Here is a 25,121-nt window from a genome sequence, read left to right as displayed (position 1 = left end):
TAAGTAAACCCGTCAAAATATTCCCGTATAGTAGTAAATGCTTTCTTTCTGCTGAAAACGAAAAATGGATGCCCGCTGCCACGTTTTAATTCAATGGAGTATCTTGGCTGTTTCTTTCTTGCTATAACTATCTTACAATGCTCTTCTAGCCTTAACCGAGGAAATCTGTTTCCAGATATGGAATTGTTCTGCTATCAAACGACGTAGGTCAAACCGCACATGGAGTAGACCATGTGTTTTGTTCCCTTAATCTTGGTCAGTTCACGATAGTGGTGGTTGAAGAGTCATGCAAATATTATGAAAAAGCCGTCGCATCTCAACCTTATCTTCCTAACTGCACTGAATGATCTTTCTGTAAAAACGCATCCTCCTTAAGATATTGGAATCAAGTGTTTTCTAGTTTTAAAAATTGTTCAAAAGTTTAATAAATCAAACGTCGATATAAAATGAAGCCATGGTTATCAAGAAGGAGTTATACTTGTTCGAAGATACGTAGAGATTTCATCAATATAAGTGAGGAGACGGACAATCTAACTGAAGTGCTGACCGAAACTCAGATTGCAATTTGTCGCTAAAGTCTAGAACAAAAACTGCTTTGAGTGGCAATTTTGCACTCACATTTCCCGTAAATCCTGAGTCTTTTTCGAAGGTGATGACTTATGTTCCTCAAGCAACATGCTTCATTGTTGTTTTCGTAATTGTTCAAGCGTGACGTATTCCAGTGTGCGCAAAATTCGCGAGCCAATCAGAACCTGCAGCTCAGCAAAATGCGCATTGATTTTGATTCGCTCCAATTGACTCAAGTTATGCTGATGGTGGCGTAGAATCAGCAGAGTGCACCCGCTTGTAATAAAAACTGCTTAGTATTTTCCTGGTTTCGTTCTCAAAGAAAAAAGCACCTGTGATGGGTCGTGTTCACTGTTAACGCTTGGTTTAACTTCCCCCCGGTCTTTTGCCGGTTGACCATAATCGAAGAGGATTATACTCTGTCCAGTGACAGGTTTAACCTCCAGTTAAATTCGGTGGCTTCAGGCCACGCTGATAAAAAGTTCTCATGGTCTTAGACTGACCAGTTAAATCGCACTTCGCACAATCGCACGAGCTTTCAAACTTCGTGGGACACAATTTTTTTTGTTTTAAGAAAGCGTCAAGGACTGTTCGTTTGCCTTTTGACTGTGGTGTCGAAACTGTGACGGTCGTTTTACTAAAGACTCCGAGCACGCTATTTAAATATCATCATTCTCCCACCACTTGAGGAACAATTCACACTGATTGTTACTACATAAGCCACATTGTTACACAAAAGCTACTACAACAACATACGCTACATTGTTGTTTTAGTGTTGCACGTATTAAAACTCTGTAGCTAATTGCTCAACAGTCTTTTTCGTTTCGCTTTGATAAAATTTGTATTCATCGCATGCAAGGTGCGTCAGCAGATGCTTCTTGTTAAGCGATTGACTGCTCGTCATCATTATGATGACACGATACCCTTTCTACACTATATGTGGCCGACCCTGCACACAGTCACAGCAAAACCTGGCATACAGTTGCACTGTTTGCTCTAGAAACTTGAAATTTGGTGACTATTCCTAAAAAATGTTCAGTTATTGGTCCATGTTTGTTTTATAAAGTTTGATTTTGTAATGTTTGAAATATTGTTATATTTTCATAATTATGCTCTCTCTCCGCATTGAAGCGTATCAGTTTCGTTTATTCATTCACGCACCACTAACTCGACTAACTGTTCTCTTGCGTTCTCTTCTCGCGGTCAGCTGGTTTTCCGCACAGCAAGGGCGCGGCGTAACAAGAAAAACTACTAGAAATGTATCACTTGTAGAAATACTTAATTTACACTAAATACACTTTCTTTAATTTTACAATTATGATGTATACAGGAAGCCAGATGTTTTTGCTACTAACCTGTAAAAATCCAATCAGTTTACGACGTACAGTTTTCTAGTAATTAAGACTGAAAATGTGTGTGCAGGGTCGGCCACACATAGTTAAAATAGTAATGTTGCGTACCCGGTTTAGATAGGGTTAAGGCAAGCACAGCGGTTAATTATTACGAAACAATCAACATATACTCACTCACGGTATCTTACAAAGTATCGTCGTAACAAAACGTTCGTTTTTTTGTTCGGAAACTTATAACTCTGCAATGTTCTCCTGAAACTTTCCAAGATTCAACACAATTACAAGACGCTTGAATAATGTACGAGTCCACATTTATTCAAAGCAGAAAAGAAGCACATATAAATCCCACCGCCAGATGGCGCAAAATGAGTAAAGATAACTTTGCAAATCAAGGTCGACTCCAAACGATGACGTAGACATAAACGTCAGATACGAGCAAGAAAACTAGACCGTTCCTCAGCAAAAAGTAAAAGCACCAGCCCTCTACTGTCTCGCGATACACATTAATGACGGAACAAGGGTCCTTTGTGCTTGGTTGCAAGGCTGCTTGCTGAGGTAAAATGTTGAAATTCTCCGGTAAAAGGGGAGCGAGTGAAATGCTTCGTAAAACTGTAGCGCGTTTTCCTCGAGAATGTGGTCGTAAATTTCAAGCTTTTTCAAAGCTAGCCACTAATCACACGATTATGACTTCATAGTTCTTGTGTTTCCTCAGAAAAACTTTGTTGCTTTCAGGAAATAGGTTCGAATCAGCGCTAATTGTGTTTTTCCAGCAACATTCCTGCGACACGGAGGTTTCTGTGATATCAGGAGAGGACGTTTAATTGATTGGGGCAATTTTTGACTGTTTTCTTGGGTTCCAAAACGTGACCATACTCGAAAATAATCTCGGCGATTTGAGCACCGCACGTCTTAAATAATTTTAATGAACTCAGACAAAAAACTACTCCGAAAAGCAAGCTTGGCAGGACGTGAGCGAAAAATAAAGGAAAATATTGCAAAACAAAAAGAGAACAGTACACAATTGCTGCGTCACAGTGGGGTGATGTCACAGGAGTGCACAGATGTGGGGCACTTGGAGAAATGAATAAAACAACTCTGAAGGAACTATCTTCGAAAATTCCCCCGGTTTGGAATGTTCCAACGTCCTCGAAAATCTAAAAAAGCAAAAATATGGTTAGAAAATGTGAATCATAATACGAGGTTGTATATCTGTATAAAACAGGGAGTGCACAGCAGTCGTGATCAAGCGTCTTAATTTTATGGACAGCATTCCTAGAAATTTCCTGTACGAACACGTGATTCTTTCAAATACAAATGACATAAACCGCACTAAGCAGATGAAAACCAAAATTGACTAAACCGCAAAACCTCAAAATATCCTTATCGAATAATATTAATACGCTGGCCTTTTCTTAAGCACTCTTGCTCACAGCTTTGTTTGTGAGAGATTATGTCGTTCACACAACACGGTGCATCACCATCATACATGCTTTCTAGTCATCTGTATTATGTTAAAAGCAACGAACATGACCAGAAAGATTTTCTTACCACCTCTACGGGGTCGTAGTCCACGCCATGGTTCCCGGGGTCTCATGCGCGGCTGGAACTGTTGGGGCGGCCCATTATGACGCATATTCATGGGTCGCATGTTGGGGGGCATATTGGGGCGGTTATGCGGATGACCCATCGCGGTACGCGGCCATTTTGCGCCATTGTTCATCATATGTGGCATCATGTTAGGAGGACCCATCATCATATTGGGGTCGGAGGGGAAATAACCATTAGCACCAGGCGCAACCATCCCTGGTGGGGGTCCATTAAACATCATGTTCGGGTCACCCCCATTGGGCATCATTTGCTGGGGCTGCATCCCATCCCAGGGTACTGGAGCTTGTGGAATGTCTGGTCCTGGTGCGTCACTTCCGTCTGCCATCGGAGTCTTGCCTGTGGACAAAACGAGGTCACAACATTAAAAGTTTAAATGCGAAAATCAAGTTTAAATGCGTGATCATTCCAATAAAAGCTCCATTTGTGCATAAAAGACAGCACAGTGATGAGAAAGTACCTGTAGCGGTTTGTATGATTTCCCTTAATTTGTCCTTGATGTGTTCGTCCGATGTTTTACTGCCGTTACCCACAACTGTGCTGATCATGTTGGTTAACACGTCAGGGTTTTCTTCGGGGGTCGGGGAGGGCGTCGACGTCACTGGAGCCGGTTCGTTCGGCTGCAAATAAAACTTTAAGTTGAAAGCTGTTGTCAGTCGAACACAGAAGCAGCGACTGAAGAAGCTACGGAACGAACTAAGTTGCAGTCTGTTGCATTGTAGATTGATAGTAATAACAACAAAACTTTGTAACAAGTTTAAGGTTATGTTAACTGAAAACAAGACGTAATAAACAAGATTCTTACGTCGTCAAGGGGAATCATCTTTGGAGGAATCATTTCATAAGGTTCAGGATCGGGTTCGACCGGACAATCCGGTATCATGTCTGGTGTAAGAAAGATGACTTGAAGAACCGATTTCTCTCGTTTGTTTTGCAATTCTCTCTCCAGGCTGCAAAAAATAGAATTATTTTGATCATCGAGGGAAGAATAACTCTTCGTGATGCAGGAACAATTGGACAATAATTGATGTTGTGACATAACCGCCGCAAACTCTCCTCTTACGCAGGAAGTGTACCACAAGCTTACCTGTTGCATCCGATCTCGACAAGTTGAGCTGGAAGATCAATCAACTTAGGCTTCTTCCAGTCTCCGTCTCCCTTTGGATGGAATCCTCCCATCCGCTCCCTCTCCTGGAGTCGATCCCGATGAAGCGCGTCTTTGAAGTTTTGTGTCGTCACATTTACTGTTAATGACGTATCAAATTAGGTTAATTGCTTTCATAGGTTCACGATTTAGTTAGCAACCATAAGTTTAAATTGATTTGGTAAATCTAAAGATTTCTTAATAAACATAGAATAAAAAATGGAAAGGTCAACATTGGTGTTAGTTTGGTGATATGTTCGACCTTCTCTTACATCATAAAAGAAGTTAATCATCAAAGAAAATTTAACTACACAGAGTGCTTTCCATGTACTTTAGGCAAAACCCAGAAGACGTCTTACGTCATAGGTGACGTAACCAAAAATAGAAGGTTGAGGGTTTGTAACTTTTTTGGGGCTTAGAGAGAAAAGAAAATAGGAGATGATGGTAAAATGCGACAAGCGCTGAGTTCTGACCTGACACGGCTGCATAACAACTGCCTTTTTCTCCTCATTTCTCTCACTCACTTCTCACATTTTCTATCTCTTTTCTCTCTCTCAAATATGACGTCCAGTCACGTGCTCAGCATAAGTCACTGAAAATGGCGACAAGCACATCACGCGCGCTGTTAGAAAGCGTTTGAAAAACAATCGTTCAATTTTAGAATGGGATTTATTCCTAATATTAACGCCGTCATAACAGGTAAAATGCGGGATAAACCATGATCAAAAGTAGTTCTGCCTTGGTTTCATAATTCGGCCATTTAATGAGCCTGGCGAATAATGGTCGAAGGCATATGTTTGAAATACGATCTGATCGTCACATGATTCCAGCAATTGCGCAGAACCTTTTGAACGTGTTAATGCTTCCCAACCTAAGTCAATTTAGTGCGGGAAAGCGTTAATATATGAACAGATTGTGAATAAAATAAAGGTCGACTAAAAACGTCACATAAGGAGATTAACTGAGTGATTAGAGACGTGCAAATGGCGGCTCATATATCCATAGAACTACAGGGACGGTAGTTTGGCAAAATGTTTTTTGAAATCTTCTAATGCCAATCCCTTAGCGCTATGGTGCAAAATTCCATTGGCTATCCAGTTGGGGATGAAGTTTTACAACGTGATGCAACAAACTCATCGCAAAAATAGGATTTGTGGCGCGCTAAAGTTTGAATGTGAAGAATATGACACAACACCAACATCAAGAAATTTTAAGATATAAAACTCAACATACAAGTGTCGATGCGAACAGGACATAGCACATAACACGCAGGCAAAGAATGTATAACAATAGTAGAACATTATTGCAATTAAATCTTTGACAAATATTGGATGTAGACCCGAGTTGAGTAAAAGCGATTAAAAGCGGTTTGTATGTGGAAAGCCAATCACGTTTTAATTTTTTATCTCTTGCATGAATTATTGGAAAATTCAGAATTACAAGACAAGTTCTTTTTAATGTGTTTTGGGCCACTTTATGCTATCCGTGTGCATGTTATTCAGATGGTTAACCCTTTACTTGAGAGCATTGGCAATTCTGGCTTCTATTTCTGACGTTTGAAAAGATATGGAACACATTATTTGTTCTTACAATAACAAGTATAACTTCACGATTAGAAAGTGTTAGACCATTAGTTCCCAACCTGGGACACACGAGTTATACTTTAATTCCTCATAAACAGTTTCTTTGAGCGACAATTTCGAAGTTGGGAGACTATAGGAAAGGAGATTCTAGGGGTTTGCAAGTTAGAATCCACTGCTTTAGATTTATGGTTGACCCTATACCGCCACCATGCGATCAACTTTTAACGAGACGAGCAACCACTTTTGTCACTAACAAGGTTACTACTGGCACGGGATAACAGAAGCGATTCGTTTTTTAGAATTTCCTAGACGAATTGAATTTGCTGTAAATGTCATAAATAAAGTAAAATTACTTGTTTGAGTAAATAGAATACGAAATTTGAGTCACTACATGAGGATTTGTTTACCACACCCTACGATGCGGTGCCGTAACTTATCATCCTCTGGTTGTTGCTTAATCAACCGATCGTGTAATTGTGAACCAAGATGTGAATGATTAGTTGGTTGCTACAGCTTCAAAAAAGTATGGCTTCTTATGCCGGTTACTACATGTTAAGCAGTCAACTGACAGCACATCACGTCATGTGAGCTAAAACATATTTTCACTGGTCTGCTGTCGTTGTTATGGAGTCTCAAGTGCACATGTGGTAGCACTCCTGTCTCCGGGAAGTGCTGCCTGCTTATTACGTCACAATCTGCCCTGAAACGCTCCGTTCGTGTCACAATGTCCATTTTTATTGCAGCCGCCCCGCGTGCTGTGCACGTACGACAGGCCAGCAAAACACAGTGCAACTCAAATACAGTTCTAAGGCAAAAATTTCCTCCTAAACAAGAATAAAGAAAGATACCATTTTCATTCCCTACTTCCTACGTTGCAATCTTGAACATGATTAACAAGGCGGTGTCCCAAACACTACTCTGACGAGCTTGCAATGAAATTCTGCGACGATTCCTGAATAACCTGCAACCACTTGGAAACAAAAAGTAAAACAGAAAGAAGCAAAGCACAGACAAGGTCGAGCATATTACCAAGGTCTTACCTGAGTCCTCCGCATCGAAACAAATTTGGTTTTGTAATGCGGTAAGGCAACAGAGTGCAAAAAACACGTTAATCAACAAACTGGGACTTATACCGTTCTTGACCTTTCCATGACCTTTTGACGTAATAATAGTTGCATAGTGATGCAAGAATGCTTCACCTCTCTCCCCTTCCTCTAACTCGAAGTAACGAATCGACTCTAATCGAGAATCGTCATGCCAGCGCACAGTCTTCATCGGTTTTCCGTATTTGTTCAGCTTCGGCTTGCTCGGTTCGGTTGGGGGAATTACCGGGGATGGAACCCGTTCTTTCTCAGCCATCTCCACTCCGAAGTCTGCAGCTAAAATAATACAGCGAAAAACAAGGTTAGTGGCGCTTTAAGTCGCCTACAGATACATGTTGCCCAAAACTCTCACTTTAAGTTGGGCAAATCACAGGCCTGCATTGGATGCTTTTTAAATTAATTTACAAAAGTTCAGTTGCGTCCGTGTGATGCATGTACTGTTGTGTAGCACAAGTAAATGAACCATTCTCAGCCTACCTTCACCAGACACAGAAGCGTCATGCCCAGGACTCAATTTCTGAGCTTGCGATGTTGCATTGGGTGTTTTTGGCTTGCTAGAAGCAGCCTTCCGTTTCACTGGGCGCTTAACAGCAGGAGCGGGAACAGAGTTTAGCGCATCCATGAAACCGGCCGATATCGTGACTGAAATTCGAGAAATTCACATCAAGAAATATTAGCAATAGTTTCGAGAAACAAATAATCGTGTCCCCATTGGCGAGTAAAATCAGCTGTGAGCTACGTTAGGGATGAATTAAGGCTTGCAGATAATAGGGAAGAAAGTGCTTGCAGTGGGCAGCAGTCAGCACGAATCACATTTAGATTAACACTTTATACGCCTGCAATGTTTACATTAACAAATTAAGACAAAAAAGATTTTAGAAATGTACTTGCCTTTTTAAATCAACCAACATATGAAATTATTCTTACTTTTTTTAGGTTGTTTAGTGTCAGTTTTCAATTTCTTATCAGGGATAGAAGCGTCATCATTTTCAATGCTGTTGCGCTTTGTCGCGATTCCTTTCTTTTCTCCTTTCAACACTCTCTTTAAAGGTTCCTGGTCTGTTTCCAAACCTGCATAAGAACACAAACAACCTATATCGACAGTAATGTGCATTATGACTCTCGCAAGCAATGCATGTGAATTTAAGATATTGGAAGAAAACAAAACGCCTGCTGTAAGAGCAGCGCTAATCTAAATGATCATTTCAACAAGACGTGTGGGTTGTGGGTATGACAATATTTTACCAGTTTTCCTAAATTTGGCAAACGAAGGTGCTTTGACAATTGGGGGTGGCTTTGAGTCGGTCTTAGCTTTTTTGGCTTCCTTCTTCGGTATCCTGTCAAGTGGTGGCTTTGTCTTGAACTTCTTCTTCTTGGTCATATCTGGTCAAGAAACAAAAGATAAATTTTGATGAGCAGCAATCCTTTTAGTCACGATAAAAGCAGCACCTTGCGTAGGAAGCACAAAAACTCACCATCAGTGGTGGTTGCACCCGATGAATCTCGAATAATGGCCAGCCAGCTAGTCATTAGCGACGATGCTAAGTTTTTCACTTCTGCATGGCAAAAATAATTGTCATTAAAGAAGTTGCACAGATTGAAAATCGGTAACCATTGGCCGGCAACTGTGTTTTACGAACTATTATATATACATTTTTTGTATAAAAATTATTATCAAGGTGGTAAAATTCTTAAGAAAATTCTTCTAAGTAAGAGTAATGGGCCTCAGAAGCTCCACGAAAAGGCCGTATTTGGCCTGAAGTTTGTACTTTTCCCACCAGTGGTCTTGCGTTAGTGTAAGCAGACATGACATAGTAACAAGACAGTTTCCTATCATTCACCTTGCATGATCAATAAGTAGCTTGCACAAGCAATAAAGAATTAACAACAATACGAAGCATTGGATTTCACAAATTTGTATTACCAGGTATCTTTCTACAGATGTCGCCTATAGGTGTCATTGTTACTATAAAGTTAGGCGACATATTCATATAAAGACAAACGAAATTCAGATAGATACTGATAGATAAAATAGCTGATACATAATCAACAGCCAGATCACAGACACAATCACACTAACATACATGTAAATGTAACCAAATTTACAGGAAATAGACAGTACACCATTTATGCCAAGAATAGACATGCATAGTTACTACTCCCCAGAAGAGAGACAAGACCAAACACTGAATAATGTACGCATGACACCTAATCAAAGAAAGGAGAAAATCCACAACATAGAACATAAATATCATAAAACATAGAACTTGGCACCCATGATTAGATGACAAACATACTGATCAAAGTAACTGGTACCTTGATCTTAGAAACTGCTCGAGTAAAATAACCTTGTTGCTCATAGTTACATTTCATTTGTTATGTATGCGAACAAGATTACAGCAACTACTCCAACAAAAACACTTCATGACAGACAAGGCATTCCTGTCCTTCTCGTGTGGCCTATTAGACTGTTAATCATGCAAACAAGTATATATATATAATGACTAAATGTCTCTTAGTGATGTGACCACAAGCTGACATGGTTAGAAAATAATGAGGGGATCAATGCAGTTCCTTTTAGCAGAGAAGAGACTTAAAGGTATAAATTTCACTTCTGTAACGGTAGGTGAGTGATGACAAAAATGCATGTATTGAGTAGGTTTATAACATAAGTTGGCAATGCGACCATGCTTACATTTGCACAAATACTGGATTATATAGCACCAGCTAAGCCAAGTAAAAATAAAACAGTTTAGCATATTTGTTGGACCACTAAGTGGCAAACGTATGTTACCCCACCCAGTTTCAATTCATAGACCAATATACAACTTTCATGAAAAATAAAATCATTAACATGAAACATCACCATAAATAAATGTATCGCAACCACAAAACTGCTGTTATGGCATATTTTTGTAAAAGCGTCTGACAAAACTGGGAGAACTAGTAAGGAAACTGAGTAATAATTGAGACATAGATTAACACATTGAGAAATCTATCTCAAGGAATACTGTGTATAAAATGTAACATACAACACACATATTTGGTTAAACGTGAAATGCAATTCACATATTAAACAGCCTGGCCAGGCAGCATATTTATATGTAGCAGATTGAATTGTTGTCTTGTCTTGTCATAATCATGTTTATACGATTTTAGTATTATACTATATCTTGGGTTGGTTTTAAAATGATACTGTATGGCAAATTTGTTGTGCTCTTTTGCCAGTAAATATAAGTAATATCCATATTGAGCGAGATGTGACTTGGTACACAATCTTGACCAAAGACGTAAAGGCATTGGGGGTTTGTTGCAAGAGTTATTGCCAACTTTAAACAAAGCACATACACACAACAAATCAATCTGAGTTTCTTTTCTACTAGATTATCAAGTTTATTGCTAAAACTAAATGAGGGTTTACCTAAATACGAAATAAACTATCATGCAGTTCTACTGAACAAATTGTTGGGGTAGTTGTTACAATTAAATGCATTTCTGAGTTTACTGATTTGCTTTTTAGACAAAAGATAGTGACTAGAGCAGATAGTCCAGGCTCTGTTATGTAGAAATATTAAGCATATTAAGCATTCGGTTGGTGCGAATGCATTATGATTCTCACTCATAGTCACCACCCATTTTGTGAAAGATGAAGTTAAAATTTCAAAATGATATTACGGAAAGCACTTACTTGGGCAGCTTGCACTTTTAGCAAATGCTTTGACCAGTTTAGGAGTGTTGTTTTCCTTTAAGTGGTCAATACGAAGAGGAAGACGCTGCAACAGCTGAAAGCACATAACGATGTTATTAAACAACTACCCAAGATATATGTAGGTTTTTTCAAATTCACCACCCAACACTAAACAGAGTTGATCGTAATCGAGAAGTTTACATAAGTACATAACTTCAAATTACGGAATTATTAACCAGTGATCATTATTTCGTAGTTACGTAAGTAGTGATGTAGGGTTAAACAAGTCTTTTTAAAAACTTTTAACGAACTTGTCTAACCACCTAATGCAGAGTAGGTCACACACACAAAACAAAGTTAATTGATTGAGAAAAAACTTGAATTTAATTGCTTGAAATTTACTGTAATGGAATGGAATTGGAAGTGTAGAATAAAATAAGCTTTTAAAACATAGATTTTGGTTAGGTAGGCCTGTAAGTTGACATATCTAGTGACAGGTTTAAAATTTTACTACAACAAAGTAATCACTACAAAAGCAGTTATCGCTCGCAAGATACCATTACAACCGTGAACAAATGAGGCAAGTGTAAGTTTAGCCGAGGCACGTACGGATACGCATAATGTCAACCTATAGCACTGACTAAAAGTTCTAATGCAAAAAGAACCATCTTTGAAATGGCAATGTGATTCTACCTATGTTTCAGTCTATGTTTTTTGCACTGTACTTGCGTAACTGAAATTCTCAATTACGCCCAGCTTTAACGCTGAGTATGCACAATACTAACATTATTCCCATGACAAAGGTAATTAAACTGCAATGGAAAGCAATTGAAAGCATAGCTACCATATGCTATATACTTCTTTGAGTATAAATTACATTTTCGTACCAAATATAACAAAAATATGGGTGCAAACATGCATCGCCTTATACACAAATAAAAACATATTGACATAATAGCAATCTTGTGTAACTGATATACATGTGCTAATGCGTACGTTTGTCTCGCATGTGTGAGTCCATGCACATGTATTGAATTGTGACAAAACAAGTAGAAAAAAATTGCACCATTTGTTGAGCCAGAGTTTAGGAGTGCAACTTATACACACATGCAAGTTATACTCGAATAAATACAGTATACATACATAGGCTTATATATATGCGTACAATATTATAAGCCTACATGTATAATGCAGATAGGGTCTAATTTTTTTCCTACCATGTATATATATATAATTATAAGTATAGTTTAGTATACTTAGTATCTACAATATTTAAACTAAGGAAATGTTACAATGAAATCATAATAAAATGCTAAAAATAAAGGGATTTTGTGTGTTTTACTTCACTCTACTCACTATATACAAACATATCAAAAAAGGTCATTTTATCCAAAAGTACAGATCACAATTAACAGTAACCACAATATTATTTCACTTTACTGTCAGTTTTGTAGATTTCAAACTGTAGGCCAGGGCCCAGAAGTAGGATTTCTAGTAGACCATTTAACGGGTTATCGAAAACACCGACAAGGCTGCGTCAAAGTGTACTTAAAATTTATAACCAAAGGAATTTTGCCATTTTAAAAACATAAATTTGACTTTATTCCACCATAATGCGTACATACGCACACTTATATATACTTGTTTGATACATGGCCTATTGTTTCTTCACAGAATGAATTGTTTAGAAAGTTGTTTATGTGAACACAGTCATACACACTATTGCACTATTAAAGGAATGGGATAGCATTAGCATTATTAGCATAGTGTCCACCACTTGTCGTAGTTCTAATGACTTCAAATACAAATGACACAAATAAAAGTCAAATGCAATTGAAAGACCACAACAAATTTTCCGGCTGCTGTTGGGCCATGGACTAAAAGTTCAAAACCGTAGTCGATCCAAACATAAGCTTACATGCAAATAAAATGTTTAAGCCAATAATTAAATGGATTTACAGACTGTCAGCAAACACTAAACCATTACAAAAGCATGAAAAAAAATCCACATTATCCATTGGCCTATTTACCTTCATGACTTCCAAAACAAGAGCCAAGTTTTCTGAGTCCTTAGCATCAACAAGCCACTGGTTCATGACCTGCCATCCACCTTCGGCAAGGAATTTTTCTAAGAGGTCTTTTTCTTCAGTAACACGAAGAATATTCAAGTACACACATCGACTCACTAGCAGCTTTCCATCTTTCATCAACCTGTATAGATGGAAAAGGAACATGTGTAAACACAGACCTACTTAAAGGTCGCTGTGTGATGAAGAACTTTAATGCATCTTCATGTCAGCATGTAATAAACAGCAGCACATGTTCAGGGAATATAAAATACCATGTGCACTGCCTGGAAGTGTGATGATCTCTTTCAATATATATGTATGTAGGCATATATCGCCTATTTTACTGATTACCAACAGTAATGTAATTGTGTGCAGTTATTGTAATTAAAGACATGGTTTGCATATATACTAGATGCAAGCATACTCCATACAATTATACAAAAAGTTCCAGTTATACTATTTCCAAAGACAACTTACTTGACCAATTTCTCCATCTCATTTGCACCTTTAATTGCTCCCAAATGAGTGAGCATTGATGACATTGCTTTCAGCAATGTTAACGGATCCACGTGATTATTCTCCATAGTAACCATGAGTATTGACTACAAGGTCATGCAGTTTAATTGTTATGCATATACCATTAACCTACACCTGCATAAATTAGAACGAGCTGTTAATGATAACAAGTTTGTGGTTCAATGTATATAATACAAAAATTAACATGATGCATATGACAGGGGGTGTCGACCTAACTGCTATTTCCGGTAGAAATCACATTGATTAGATTGCATTAAATAGGCTTGCACCTAAGGGATAGCGTTAGAAATAAAATTACATAAGCACACAGGTTGCCTTGTTGATAAAGTTTTAACGATGAGGAACGAGAAGGCTTATCATGCCTACTTTGTCCAGCATCACAACCAGTTTGGACTTTATCAGTTGTTCTGCTTTCATACAACATGATATCGTTAATTTTTAAAGGAAAGTTGACATGGATCATATTCAAAAGAACGAATGTTTACTGATAGATATCAGTATGAGCTTGGTTACCAGTTCCCTGGCCACTTTAAGCATAAAGTTGTCCCAGTTTTCGTCTGGGTAAACATGATTAATCTAGCAGTGGGAATATACCAGTATATGAATGTGTGTAGCAACGTGACAAGACTTCATAGCCACCTGTCACTTTGTGACACATTCAGCCAAGTTCACACTCGGAAAAATATATCACCTCCTGCTGTCCTTTTGCAAAATATATCGATGAAAGCTACTTTATTTTTGCATTTTCTAGTCAAAAAACTGTTGTAAGTGCCAACGGATGGTGAACATCAGCTGCTGACCGAGGACGTTAAGAAAAACTGGGGGGTGGGGGACAGTTGCCTTTTCATGACAACACCTTTAATGCTTTTCGACTTGAAAATAGCAAGTGTTTGTAACAACACTGTACGTAGGGTTTTGTTCGGATGATATCATGCTAAGGTAATGCTTTACAGATTTTTTCACTTGCGGCAGTCACACACTTACATCTTTTGAAAATTTGCAACATGATGTAATAGCTAACCAAATCGTTTTGTTCCAAATAAAATGTCTCAAAAGCCATTCAAAAAGTTTTGTGACTAATATACCGAGACATTAGTTTTATTTAACCAAGTTGACTCTAATAACAAGACGTTAGTTAGGTCAGCGGTTTCCAAACTTTTTTGAGCACGACCCAAATCCGAGTTTGGTGAATATCTCGCGACCCAAACCTTAAACAGCGTATTTTATCATGAAAACATAACAATTGTATGGATGATTTTTTGCAGTAGCCTAAGTTGCTACTGTAAGTTTGTTTGCAATGTCAGCAATCTACTCTTTTCTCAAATACCAGTACGCTGCAGACATACACAGACAAACAGTGGTGTGGTCCATTCTGTATGGAACTATGTACTTTATTACAAACATAGATTTGCATCCACTCGGCACAACCATTTTTTTACCCTTCATGAGCCATTTTTGGGGCGCGACCCATCATTTGGGAACCACTGAGTTAGGTAATACATAAATTACAGCAACAGGTAAATTAAGAAATAGCTCCACAATGCAGTACTGAGTAAAGGAAAACAGTATACTGACAGTAGTGCAAAGTGTAAAACGATTTGATAAGGAGAGCGGCAAAGACATTGGTGCACAAGCCCCGCCTTGCAGATTGCTGTGAGCGACAGAACTCAGCAAAAAAACAAAAACGTAATAATACGACAAAAGCAACATCATTAGGAAAATGGCCTTCTTTGTAAGTATTGTTGACTGAATTCTGGCTAAACAAAAAAATTAAATAATCATTTTCGTTAGTTAAGTTATATTGTATTTCGGTTTTCCATTACTATTATTATTCCTACTTGCCTGAATTTTTCATAAAGACAATACTTGTGATCATGATAGTGGAGTGGTCACGTTATCGAGGTGACTGTTAACCATGCTTTTTGTGTAATTGACCATGTAGTAGGTTGGTGAAACTGGTAGTACCAGAACTTAAATCTGTTCTGGGCATTGTACATTTCAAATTAACTTTCTACATGCCATCACAGCTCATAAGGTAATGAGCATTGTGAAAAGCAGTTTCAAAAAATTATTTCCCTATATATGGTGTTCTTTATAATAGCTGTTCTCAAACTGTGTGTTACAAACCTTTGTTAAATTTATTATTTTCGTACAATAAATTCTTTACAGGAATCTGCAGAGGCCTATTTCCTCAGAGCTAAGGAACTTTTGAATTAGGCCAACTTTTTGTGACATATCGGTTGTTTGTTTCCTGGTTTTGAATGCGATGCATTAAAATTGCACTGTTACATTCAAAACTTTGCAAATTTGTCTTTTCTTAACTGGAAATAGTCCTGGCTCATTGAACTTTAGCCTGGAGCTAGTTCATAATGAACTTACAGTTTACATTTGAGCCGAAACTTAGAAAACAATAGACAAAGTTATTAGAAGCCCAAATGATGAACTTCTTATAAAAAAAGAGTGTATCACCTCTCACTTACTTTTCTAAATGATTCAGTTTTATTACAAAAAGCAACGGTAATAGAGGCAATATTAGTTTGATAAAGATATCACACTATGATGACATACAACAATTTTCTTTGTTATGGCATCTCCTGTGATCCAATGTGACTTCTGAAGTTCTGATGTTGCAAAACTCCACCGAAGTTAAGTTTTTGATTTGAAGTACATTTATTTACAAGGCCTAGCCTAGTTAATTTGAGTAAACTACAATTTAAACAGCAAATTAAAGTTAGTTGTCAATGAACTGTATATAAAAATCAAACTGATTATTACAGTGAAGAGTAACTTTTCCTTTAACATCTTGAGAAAAGTGCATTGGGTATTTTTTGCTAATATGTCACAAGTTTGAGAACCACCACTTCATTTAAAACGGGCTTTCATAATTAATTTTGTTTATATTTAACTTTTTGCTTAATAGGTTGCAGGGTTTCAAACCAGTCTTCACAAAGGAATTGGTTGTAATCCAGCAGTACGCCTTCAAGTTTCGTTAATCGGTCAGCATCCTTAATTTTGTCTAATTATGGTCACGATCTTACCAAACTGACTTCTCACAAACATGCATGTTGTATTTCCTGGCCTACTAGTAAAATTTAGTAGGATATCAGGGCCGTCTCTATTGATCAACAGCGAAGAACCAAAGGCTTAGAATTAGTCTTTTCAAAGCGAATCTAGCGCAATGTCGAAAAGCTTTCCGTTCAGCTGCCCTTCCAGCATTTTTCCGTCCATTTCTACAAACAAACAAGAATTAGTTACAATGCATCTTTCCATCCATCCACGCGCCCGAAAACTATTCGGAATTTCACAACAATACCTGACTACACACATTTTCATATGACGTTACGTGCGCTTTCCTCTCTCGCAATGATCATGAAAAAGACACGTCACGCTTCATGAACAATATGTCATCCGGGACACCTCGGGGCTTTCACAGTTTTCTTCGATGCGTTAACAAGATTAACGGAAGCAGCAGGCAAGGCAAATTCAAACCAGATCCTTCTCTCGTGTATTACCGAACGGTGCTTAAGCATACGTTTGTTGTATTAAGTATTAACTAAATTGATTTCTGTTTTAAACCAATTGTTCGATCTGCATCGTTTGTTAATTCCACACTAACATGGTAAACTGGTTTAGGTAAATGTTTCGCTAAAGTTCTAAACTGTTTTCACGACCTTTGTAACCACAAGCAAATGGGAAAATGAACTCCAGCTTTTCATATACGCAGTTTACGATTGTTATTGGCAACAAAGAATACACCACAAGCTGAAAGTTTATTTAAGTTAATAACATACAAAATCATTATTTTGGCGTAACATTATCAGTAATAATACTTAATATAACAAAGCAAAAAGCAGCATGAAATAAATTATATGATACATACGAAGCACATGATACAACCAACACATAATTTACTTGAATCCACTTTTGCTGAAACTCTTACAAATTCCTTTCCGAAACCTAAAACAACACAAACGAAGTAAATATAACGGAGCCTAGCCGACTGCGTGAGTTCAACCAGTACGCCGTTGTAACTTCTGCAACAAGATGTTGAGAAGGTCGAATGGCACGGCTACAGCAGCTAAGGTACCTCCAGGATGGGGCTACGGTACCACATTTTTCAGATTCCGTCATCTGCTCAAAACAAAAATACTACTCTCCACATTTAAGATTCCATCTATACAATTACCTTCACATTTAATAACCCTTCTTAACTCATTTCACTAAAACAAAATCGACGGCAAGAAAACAACCTAACAACGAAAGTTCTTTCGCGAAACTGATTAACAGAAAAAAATGACAACCTATCACGAGCTTTCCTTCTGTGCATTTTCATTGGACAACTTTATCACGTGGTTATAGGTTTAAAGGTCGTGATTATTCACGAAAGTAATCCAAGCAAAACGGTGAAAATTAAGTATGTTTTTACCATTCTTAAGTTTTAGATGGGGAATTACATTAATTGCATTGAGTTTATGTGTGATATTGATTATATCAATGCATTTAACTCAAATAAAAACCAATATAATTAACTGTAAAACGATGGTTATATGAATAGGCCTATAGCAAATACATTTTCAAGCAATTATAGTTCACGTAACATGTTAAGGATTAAAACAATATAAGAAGTTCTGAGACTTCCTATTCAATTTTTTTTAAATCTACCTTAAATCTTTAAGTTTCTCCAACTTACGATCAATAAATTTCGTTTTTAATGAAACACACAAAAGGGAAAATCGAAGTTTGCTTTTCAGTTTACTACATTTTGTGGTGGCGGGCTTGTCACGTGATGCGACTAGAGTGGTTTTTGTTTGCCGGCGAGTTTCTCTCACAATGGAAATTGATTTGGCGCGAGCTCGTGAAGCGCGAAGTGTACATTTGAGATTGAGGCTATGCTTAATTTTTGTCCTAAGTAAATTAAATATGCCAGGAAAAACAGACAAAGTAGCAAACCTGGATAAGGCTTACAAAAGCACATAGAAATTTCACTTATTGTTTTAGTATAGGCAAGTAGGCTAAGTCATCTAAACTCATGATAAACTTAGACCAGGAGACCGCGAATACGTCAAAAGAAAAAAAGGCTGTGTAAGTAAACTGATTAGGCTTAATACTTCGGTCTATTTCCGTGAACATCCAAGTTGTTTTGTTTTTAAATTAGTTTTACCGAAAGCCCTAGCTTCTTTCGGTATTTGTACACTTCTTAAAAGTTTCTGTTGCGTTGCAACTGTACACCCGCGATAAACTTGAAGTAAATTTTAAATACATTTAAAGTTTTCGCACAACTGAGTTTGTATAAACGTTATTTAGCGGCTAAATATCGTAATCAATGTCCATTGCACAGCACCTAGGCATACTGAATAGTTTTGGTGTTGTGTATGTTGTAAAACAACAGTGTTGCTCCATCATATTCAGGTGACAGTGGTTGTTATGACGATCAGCACAATGCCATCACGTTGTGTTGTTTCTCCGTGCCTACAGTAGGTTACGACCAATGTTCCCTCTAATTTTTCACGAGTCTGAGCAAACACACTAACTCCCTGAGCGGTCCCTTGGACCACTGTGAGCAACATCAGACGTGCCACGTGCGCACTGTGGCCATCATTATGCGTTTATTCTATTTTTAATTCAGGTTGGCTTATTTTCTTGTGCGCAACACAGATTTTCTGTGCGCGGAGACCGTGACAGCAATGCGCATTTGCGCACGCGCGCAGCTTAGAGGGAACATTGGTTACGACCACTCTGAGACTAACACCCTGACATCCCAGCATTAATGTTAATTCTTTAATTTTTATCCTTTGTTTCAGCTCGGTTGATGCTTTTCAATTTCTCATTGTTTGTTTTTCATTAAAGCACTAGGCATAGGATTTTTTAGAAAAAAAGAGGAGTAAATAGAACTGATTTCACAATGGTTGATGTAATTGAATCCAGCTTAAACAAGAGTAAACCACAACCTGCACATCGAGCTCTTTTAGAGGACGATGCCCTGCAGTTTGAAGAAAATGCAGCCAGTTCTTTTCCATCCAAGCCAAAACCGGAAGGTAATGTAACGATTAAAATAGCTGGATTAATCTTCCATTGATAGATAAGTTGAGTATGTTGCGTGCATGAAGGAGACAGGCATGATGAGTCTAATTTCAGACTTCGTGAGTAAGTTATTTTACTCCACATTTCAGACTTCCACGATGAAAGCTCAGCAGCATGGATTAACCCAAGTCCAGTCCTGTACAGCCCAAAAACCATTCAGTTGTTGCATAAAAAGTCCAAGCGGTCAACAGACATTTCAACTTCTAATAATTTCAAGGATTTGCTTCGGAGTGTGCCCCAAGTTAAAGAGCATTTTCATGTCATAAGGCAAATTGGGTGTGGTAAGTGTAACAATTCATTTTTAGGCAGCGAAAGTTGTTTTACTAAAATTTTCGGGTAACTCTCCTCAGCCCGTCGTAATTTAATTTGCCTGTTCGGTTCGAGATAACGTTTGTAATGAATTTATAGCAATAAACAAAGCTGGGCAGGAACACATTTTTTCTCATGGCGCTACTTTTCAAAATGAGTAGCCTGCTATTATTTGTGGCACTAGATATGATGCTTTTATTGAAGGAGCTGCTGCTCAGTGCTGGCAATTGGACAGCCCATTATTGCAACTACTTTCATATTTCCAGGGACTTTCAGTAATGTTTATTTGGCCACTTTGAAAAAATTGGGCGACGAAAGTCCCAAGTATGCCCTCAAGCACATTTTTTCAACGTCGCATCCAAAACGCATTGAAAATGAAATAAAATGCCTGCGTGATATTGGGTGAGTCACTTCGTGTTAATCAATTTATGTGGTGACAAAATTTTGTGTTAGACTGTGACATACTAAAGACGAATTAATTTAACGCTGTCATGTTTCTGTCTTGAAGAGGCGACCAATATGTGGTGGGAATTGAAGGCTGCATTCGGCACAAGGGTGAAGTGGTCATCATCATGCCCTATATCAAGCATAACAACTTTGCTGTGAGTAGATGACTGATGAAATATAGAGCAGAAGTCACTTAATATGACCAGCCGCTTTTTATGGCCACTTTTGGTACTCTCCGAAATTATCAATTTACCATAAGCAAGCTTTGGATATTATATCCACTTTGTCATAAAAAGTCACTAAAGTCATAAGAAATTAGCTAAAACACGTTTCGCATTGCTGCGATTTTGTAGGAGCTTTTAAAGAAGATGAAGATTGATGATGTTCGGGAGTACATGTTCCAACTTCTCTTGTCTCTTCATAGAGTTCATCAGTTCAATGTTATCCACCGCGATGTCAAACCAAACAACTTCCTTTTCGATATGGAGACCAGGAGGTTAGTTGACAGTTTGCAAATTGTTTTGCTATTTGTAGCTTGAAGTTTCAAGGTTGTTTTTCATATTCCATATTCCAGGAGCGGCCTCGTTGATTTTGGCCTGGCGCAACCACTGTCCCAGTCGAAAAATGATGTGGAACCGACCAAGGACCAACGACAGAAACCTCCACAAAAGCAACCCAGCCATCCATCCAAGCGGCTAATATCGAGAAGTTCTGATGTGGAAAATAAGCTACCAATGAAGACAGATGCAAAGAAACAAGAAAGTTGTGTTCAACCAAGAGCAAAACGGAGATGTTTAGCGGAAATTCACCCAAATAAAATTGCATTAAACCGATCCTGTGTGTCGATGATGATAAAAAGGCAGGAGACATCGACATCAAACTTAATGAGGTTTCCGAACAAGAAATTCAAGAGATGCTTGGAGTCGTGTAAATCGGAAAACATCGTGAAAAATAAAACGCTGACCTCGAACAATCGAGATAAATTGAGTTTTGTGTCTTTCAAATCTCCGGTCTCTTTGACGAATCGATCGCCTGCTTTGGGAAACAAAAGGAGTAGCACAACAGTAGCTGATGTGTTTCCATCAATCCGCAAATATTCAACAACGAAGCAAAAAGATCCCAAGTTACGTGGTTCCACAGTAAACCAATCCAAGAAAAGTTGCAATTGTTTTGGCAATCTGACAGTGTGCCGCGAGTGCTTGGCCAGGTTTGTTACGTCACACGGTGGCAGTGTCACGTCTTGATTTGGTTTTAGTCACTGCTATTGCCGGAGTAAATTGGAGGTTTTGCACATACTGTTGAACTAATCGACGATTTATTTTTTCAGACCTGCACCAAATGCATCCAGGGCTGGCACAGCCGGTTTCCGATCACCAGAGGTGCTAATGAGGTATTCTGCCCAAAGTACAGGTGAGCTTCTGCGGCATTAAGCCTCTTAAATTATCAAACTACCTGGTGTTGAAGAAATTTCAAAGCATTGCCAACCAGTTAATGATACTCTGTTCAGCTGTGGATGTGTGGGCTGCCGGCGTGATCTTCCTTTCACTTCTAAGTGGCCGCTGCCCTTTCTTCCGACCTGCGGATGACGTAGACTCCATATCGCAACTTCTTCTCATTTTTGGGAGCAAGAGAATTCAGGAAATCGCTCGATTATTAGGTGAAGTAAAAGTTATCATTGCATAAAATTAAGACGTTCTTTTGCCACTTACGCACCCCCTGGACTTGCAGTTTAGTAGCATAGTCAATTGCTATTAAATCGTTGTAGAAAATATCCTAAAATTTTATTAAAGTGTTGCCAATAAACAACAACAGTTTGTTGCAAACATGCAGTGAAAAATCTGAGTTATCAAGATGGTTTCCCTGCAGTAAGTGAACAATATTTTCTAAATGCAGGTAAAAAGATGACGTGTTCCGAGCACTTTCCTGGTCAGGACTTACGTGGAATAGTCATGTCCCTCAGGCAACCCCCTGAAGAAGATGGTAAAAAGGATTCTTATCAGCAATTGTCTAGACTAATTGTCATATTCACATGAATCGTGTATCATATCATTTAATTTTCATATGACAGGCCTAACCCTGCGTCGTTCGCCGCGACAAAGAAATGGAAGCAGTGGAAGTCCGACGAAAGAATTATCCCCGTTGCCTGAGTCAGCAAAAAGTTTTGATTTTGATGCCGTCAATATCCCTGACTCAGCTTTCGACCTCCTCTCTCGTTTGCTCGACCCAAACCCCCGAACTCGGATAACCTCGACGAAGGCCTTGTATCACGAATTCTTCGCAATTAGAATTTGACATTTATTCTTTTTTATCAACCAAAGTTTATTGTCTTAACTTTTATCGTTTTAAATAACATTTTACATGTTCTTAGCGATATCAAGTTTTATCGCTGGTGACGGTTTCACATCACTTTAGTCTCCAAACAGCACTGCCTCTTGTTTCAAAAGGTATTAACAAGTTTTCATTATTTACACCTCACAGCCATTTTATGATTTTGCGTTGATGCTTGCGACCAAGTTCCTGCTATTACTTGTAGTTGTCGATTACAGCATTGGACGAAGCTCGTTAAACTTCAAGTACTGTGACGTTTTATTCTCGTAGAAAAAGTTGTTTCGCCAAGATTTTGCTGCCAAAGTTTCAAACTTCTGTGTTTTCATGTGAAAAACCTGATGTTAAAATCGCTGTTTTCAATTTACAAAGCCGCACTTCTATGAAACTACCTGCCGTTATCCAAGCCTTGTTGCGAGTGCCATCATACAGCCGATTTACTAGACATTGTAGACTTTCTCGTTACCGCTAGATGTCCCAACGGAACAATTCAACGCCCAAAAGTTGCTTAATATTAAGGACTTCTGCGAATACGCAAAAGTCGTAAAATTTCCAGATTATTTAAGTGCAGTTGTAAAAATCTATCAAACTTTATCAGAAATTTCCCGAAGCTTCTTTCCAAGCCATGGATTTATAAGCGTGGGCGTTTCAAAGTGTTTATCCGCGTAAAAAGGTGATAAATGATTAATAAGTGGCATAAAATTGTCATTTCGACTGAAGTATGTTTGCATCGCCATATAATGTAGTGTTTCATCACCAAAGTATAAATGGTGAAGTTTGTCACTTCTCGCTAAATTAAACGTCACTGGCGTGTTGACGTATAAACAAAAAAATTGTTGCCATAATTCATAATATTCGTCACGCCTGTTCCTAATTTATCAACAACATGACCCGACGTACGCAATCGAATCGATTTATTCAAATCAAATATTGTATGTGATGTCTATGATGTTTAATTGATAAAATTAATCGAATCTGTCAATTTAAAATATAAACAATTAATATCAACCTTATTTTCGCCGAGATATACAAACAATTGACAATTAATACCATACATATCCGTCCGAAATGCGACTTCAGTGATTGGTCAAATCGGTTTTGAAAAGCGACAAATTTAGACAGCCGTCCATTCTGCAAATATTTTTCAAAGCAAACAATTACAGGGTTTGAGACAAATCCTTTTGAAAAAATTTCGTTTTTGATTCTCAATCGAGTGTTTTGGGGATGTCAGAAAAACATTTGAAAGTCATCACCCAATTTTATGGCCATTGAGCTAAGCCGTCATCGTTGTGACGTGTTAATAGGCATTGTTACGTTTCCTTTCTGGATAAAAACAAACAATCACGAGCGCGTGTGAATTGATAAAAATCTGGAATTATTCTACAACGGTGTAAATTCTATCGAAGGCGAATTTAGATTAAACAGATTGAAGTGTTGTTAAGCGGTCGGCAAAAAACGCTTTTTTGTTTCTCAAAGCGACCAGACTGCGAGGCGCCTGGGTGATACGTTTCAGCGCTAACTATTGAATTCGATGCTACTTGGCCAAACAGACCAAAACTGGAGATAAACAGAGAAACCGCCGCGATCTGAACACAACGCGCCCGCGAGTCAATGAAAGATCTTCGATAGGGAAAATTACAAGACGAGCTGGCGCCTGCGTTGCTCCAAGCGGGAGCATAAAAGAAACAAAGAAATGAGGAAACGAGAGGAGTGTGCGTGTCGTACTAACAGCTGGATTGGGCAAGGTGGGCCGATAATGGTAAACAAGCCAACATGCCGATATTCGGCTACATCGGGCAGGTGGCCCACATCTCATCCCTGTTAAGTCTGGCGCCACAGCGTCGGCTTCGAGCGACGGCAAACAAAAGATGAAAATCGTAAAATCGAGCGTTTTTAAAAAGATATGTTAAACCGCTTGCTGCGAATCACGAAAAGTGTAAAAAATTTGAGATGACGCTATTTAGACGATTATTTATGAAAACGTCGAGTACTTCGCAAAAGTCGTCATTGGTGTTTATATTCAAACCATCACCGATGTTGTCATTAAGTAGGAAAATACGCTTTTGTGTCGGGAGAATTTTTGACTATCAAAAAAAAGCAAAATTTTATGCGAAATTCTACGAAAAGTCTATAGGCTGCTATGACGCCACCGTGCAACGTGATCACCAAGAATTGAATTAGATTTGTTTTGATAAAAAAAAATAAATAAAAACACAAAATCAAAGAAAGTTATTTCCCTTAAACTTGGCTTATACCTGGTCGCGACTAGCCTCTATTAAAGCGCGTTAAATTTTGGCAAATTGATCGCGG

The 25,121-nt window shown here is 38.2% G+C and overlaps 2 protein-coding genes and 1 long non-coding RNA gene across 4 annotated transcripts; 1 reads left to right on the top strand and 2 right to left on the bottom strand.

Annotated features, from left to right (window-relative positions):
* Window positions 1-2,800: 2,800 nt before the first annotated feature.
* LOC143468643 (serine/threonine-protein phosphatase 1 regulatory subunit 10-like) lies at window positions 2,801-13,777 on the bottom strand. 2 transcript variants are annotated; one of them, XM_076965973.1, is made up of 13 exons: window positions 13,590-13,777; window positions 13,074-13,254; window positions 11,044-11,137; window positions 8,831-8,911; window positions 8,601-8,738; window positions 8,283-8,426; window positions 7,833-7,997; window positions 7,452-7,631; window positions 4,613-4,769; window positions 4,331-4,475; window positions 3,986-4,145; window positions 3,469-3,864; window positions 2,801-3,074 (listed from the first exon to the last, which is right to left on the bottom strand). In XM_076965973.1, exons 1-13 carry the CDS (start codon window positions 13,703-13,705, stop codon window positions 3,025-3,027), a joined length of 2,007 nt encoding a protein of 668 aa, XP_076822088.1. In that variant the 5' UTR covers window positions 13,706-13,777; the 3' UTR covers window positions 2,801-3,024. The 2 variants fall into 2 exon arrangements, with proteins under 2 accessions (XP_076822088.1, XP_076822089.1); XM_076965974.1 differs by having other exon boundaries at window positions 3,472-3,864.
* A 2,578-nt stretch (window positions 13,778-16,355) lies between these two features.
* LOC143468644 (uncharacterized) lies at window positions 16,356-17,919 on the bottom strand. The gene is made up of 2 exons (XR_013119012.1): window positions 16,963-17,919; window positions 16,356-16,879 (listed from the first exon to the last, which is right to left on the bottom strand). It is a non-coding gene; the product is annotated as an uncharacterized LOC143468644 (long non-coding RNA).
* Window positions 17,920-19,499: 1,580 nt separating this feature from the next.
* LOC143469628 (cell division cycle 7-related protein kinase-like) lies at window positions 19,500-23,199 on the top strand. The gene is made up of 10 exons (XM_076967381.1): window positions 19,500-19,684; window positions 19,820-20,011; window positions 20,306-20,441; window positions 20,548-20,641; window positions 20,840-20,982; window positions 21,061-21,693; window positions 21,814-21,896; window positions 21,994-22,143; window positions 22,380-22,466; window positions 22,555-23,199. The coding sequence occupies exons 1-10, from the start codon at window positions 19,552-19,554 to the stop codon at window positions 22,776-22,778; spliced, it is 1,875 nt and encodes a 624-aa protein (XP_076823496.1). The 5' UTR covers window positions 19,500-19,551; the 3' UTR covers window positions 22,779-23,199.
* Window positions 23,200-25,121: the final 1,922 nt, after the last annotated feature.

This window comes from Clavelina lepadiformis, chromosome 8, assembly GCF_947623445.1.
Source record: "Clavelina lepadiformis chromosome 8, kaClaLepa1.1, whole genome shotgun sequence".
Taxonomy (NCBI): domain Eukaryota; kingdom Metazoa; phylum Chordata; class Ascidiacea; order Aplousobranchia; family Clavelinidae; genus Clavelina; species Clavelina lepadiformis.
This window is presented reverse-complemented; position numbering and strand designations above follow the sequence as displayed.

Coding starts and splice junctions, on each gene's coding strand:
- LOC143468643 (XM_076965973.1), bottom strand. CDS start 13,705: ATGGTTACTATGGAGAATAATCACGTGGATCCGTTAACATTGCTGAAA. Junction 8,427..8,600: donor TGCCAAATTTAGGAAAACTG/GTAAAATATTGT, acceptor GTTCTTATGCAG/GTTTGGAAACAGACCAGGAA. Junction 4,476..4,612: donor GTCGAGATCGGATGCAACAG/GTAAGCTTGTGG, acceptor TATTTTTTGCAG/CCTGGAGAGAGAATTGCAAA.
- LOC143469628 (XM_076967381.1), top strand. CDS start 19,552: ATGGTTGATGTAATTGAATCCAGCTTAAACAAGAGTAAACCACAACCT. Junction 19,685..19,819: donor ATCCAAGCCAAAACCGGAAG/GTAATGTAACGA, acceptor TCCACATTTCAG/ACTTCCACGATGAAAGCTCA. Junction 21,897..21,993: donor GTATTCTGCCCAAAGTACAG/GTGAGCTTCTGC, acceptor TACTCTGTTCAG/CTGTGGATGTGTGGGCTGCC.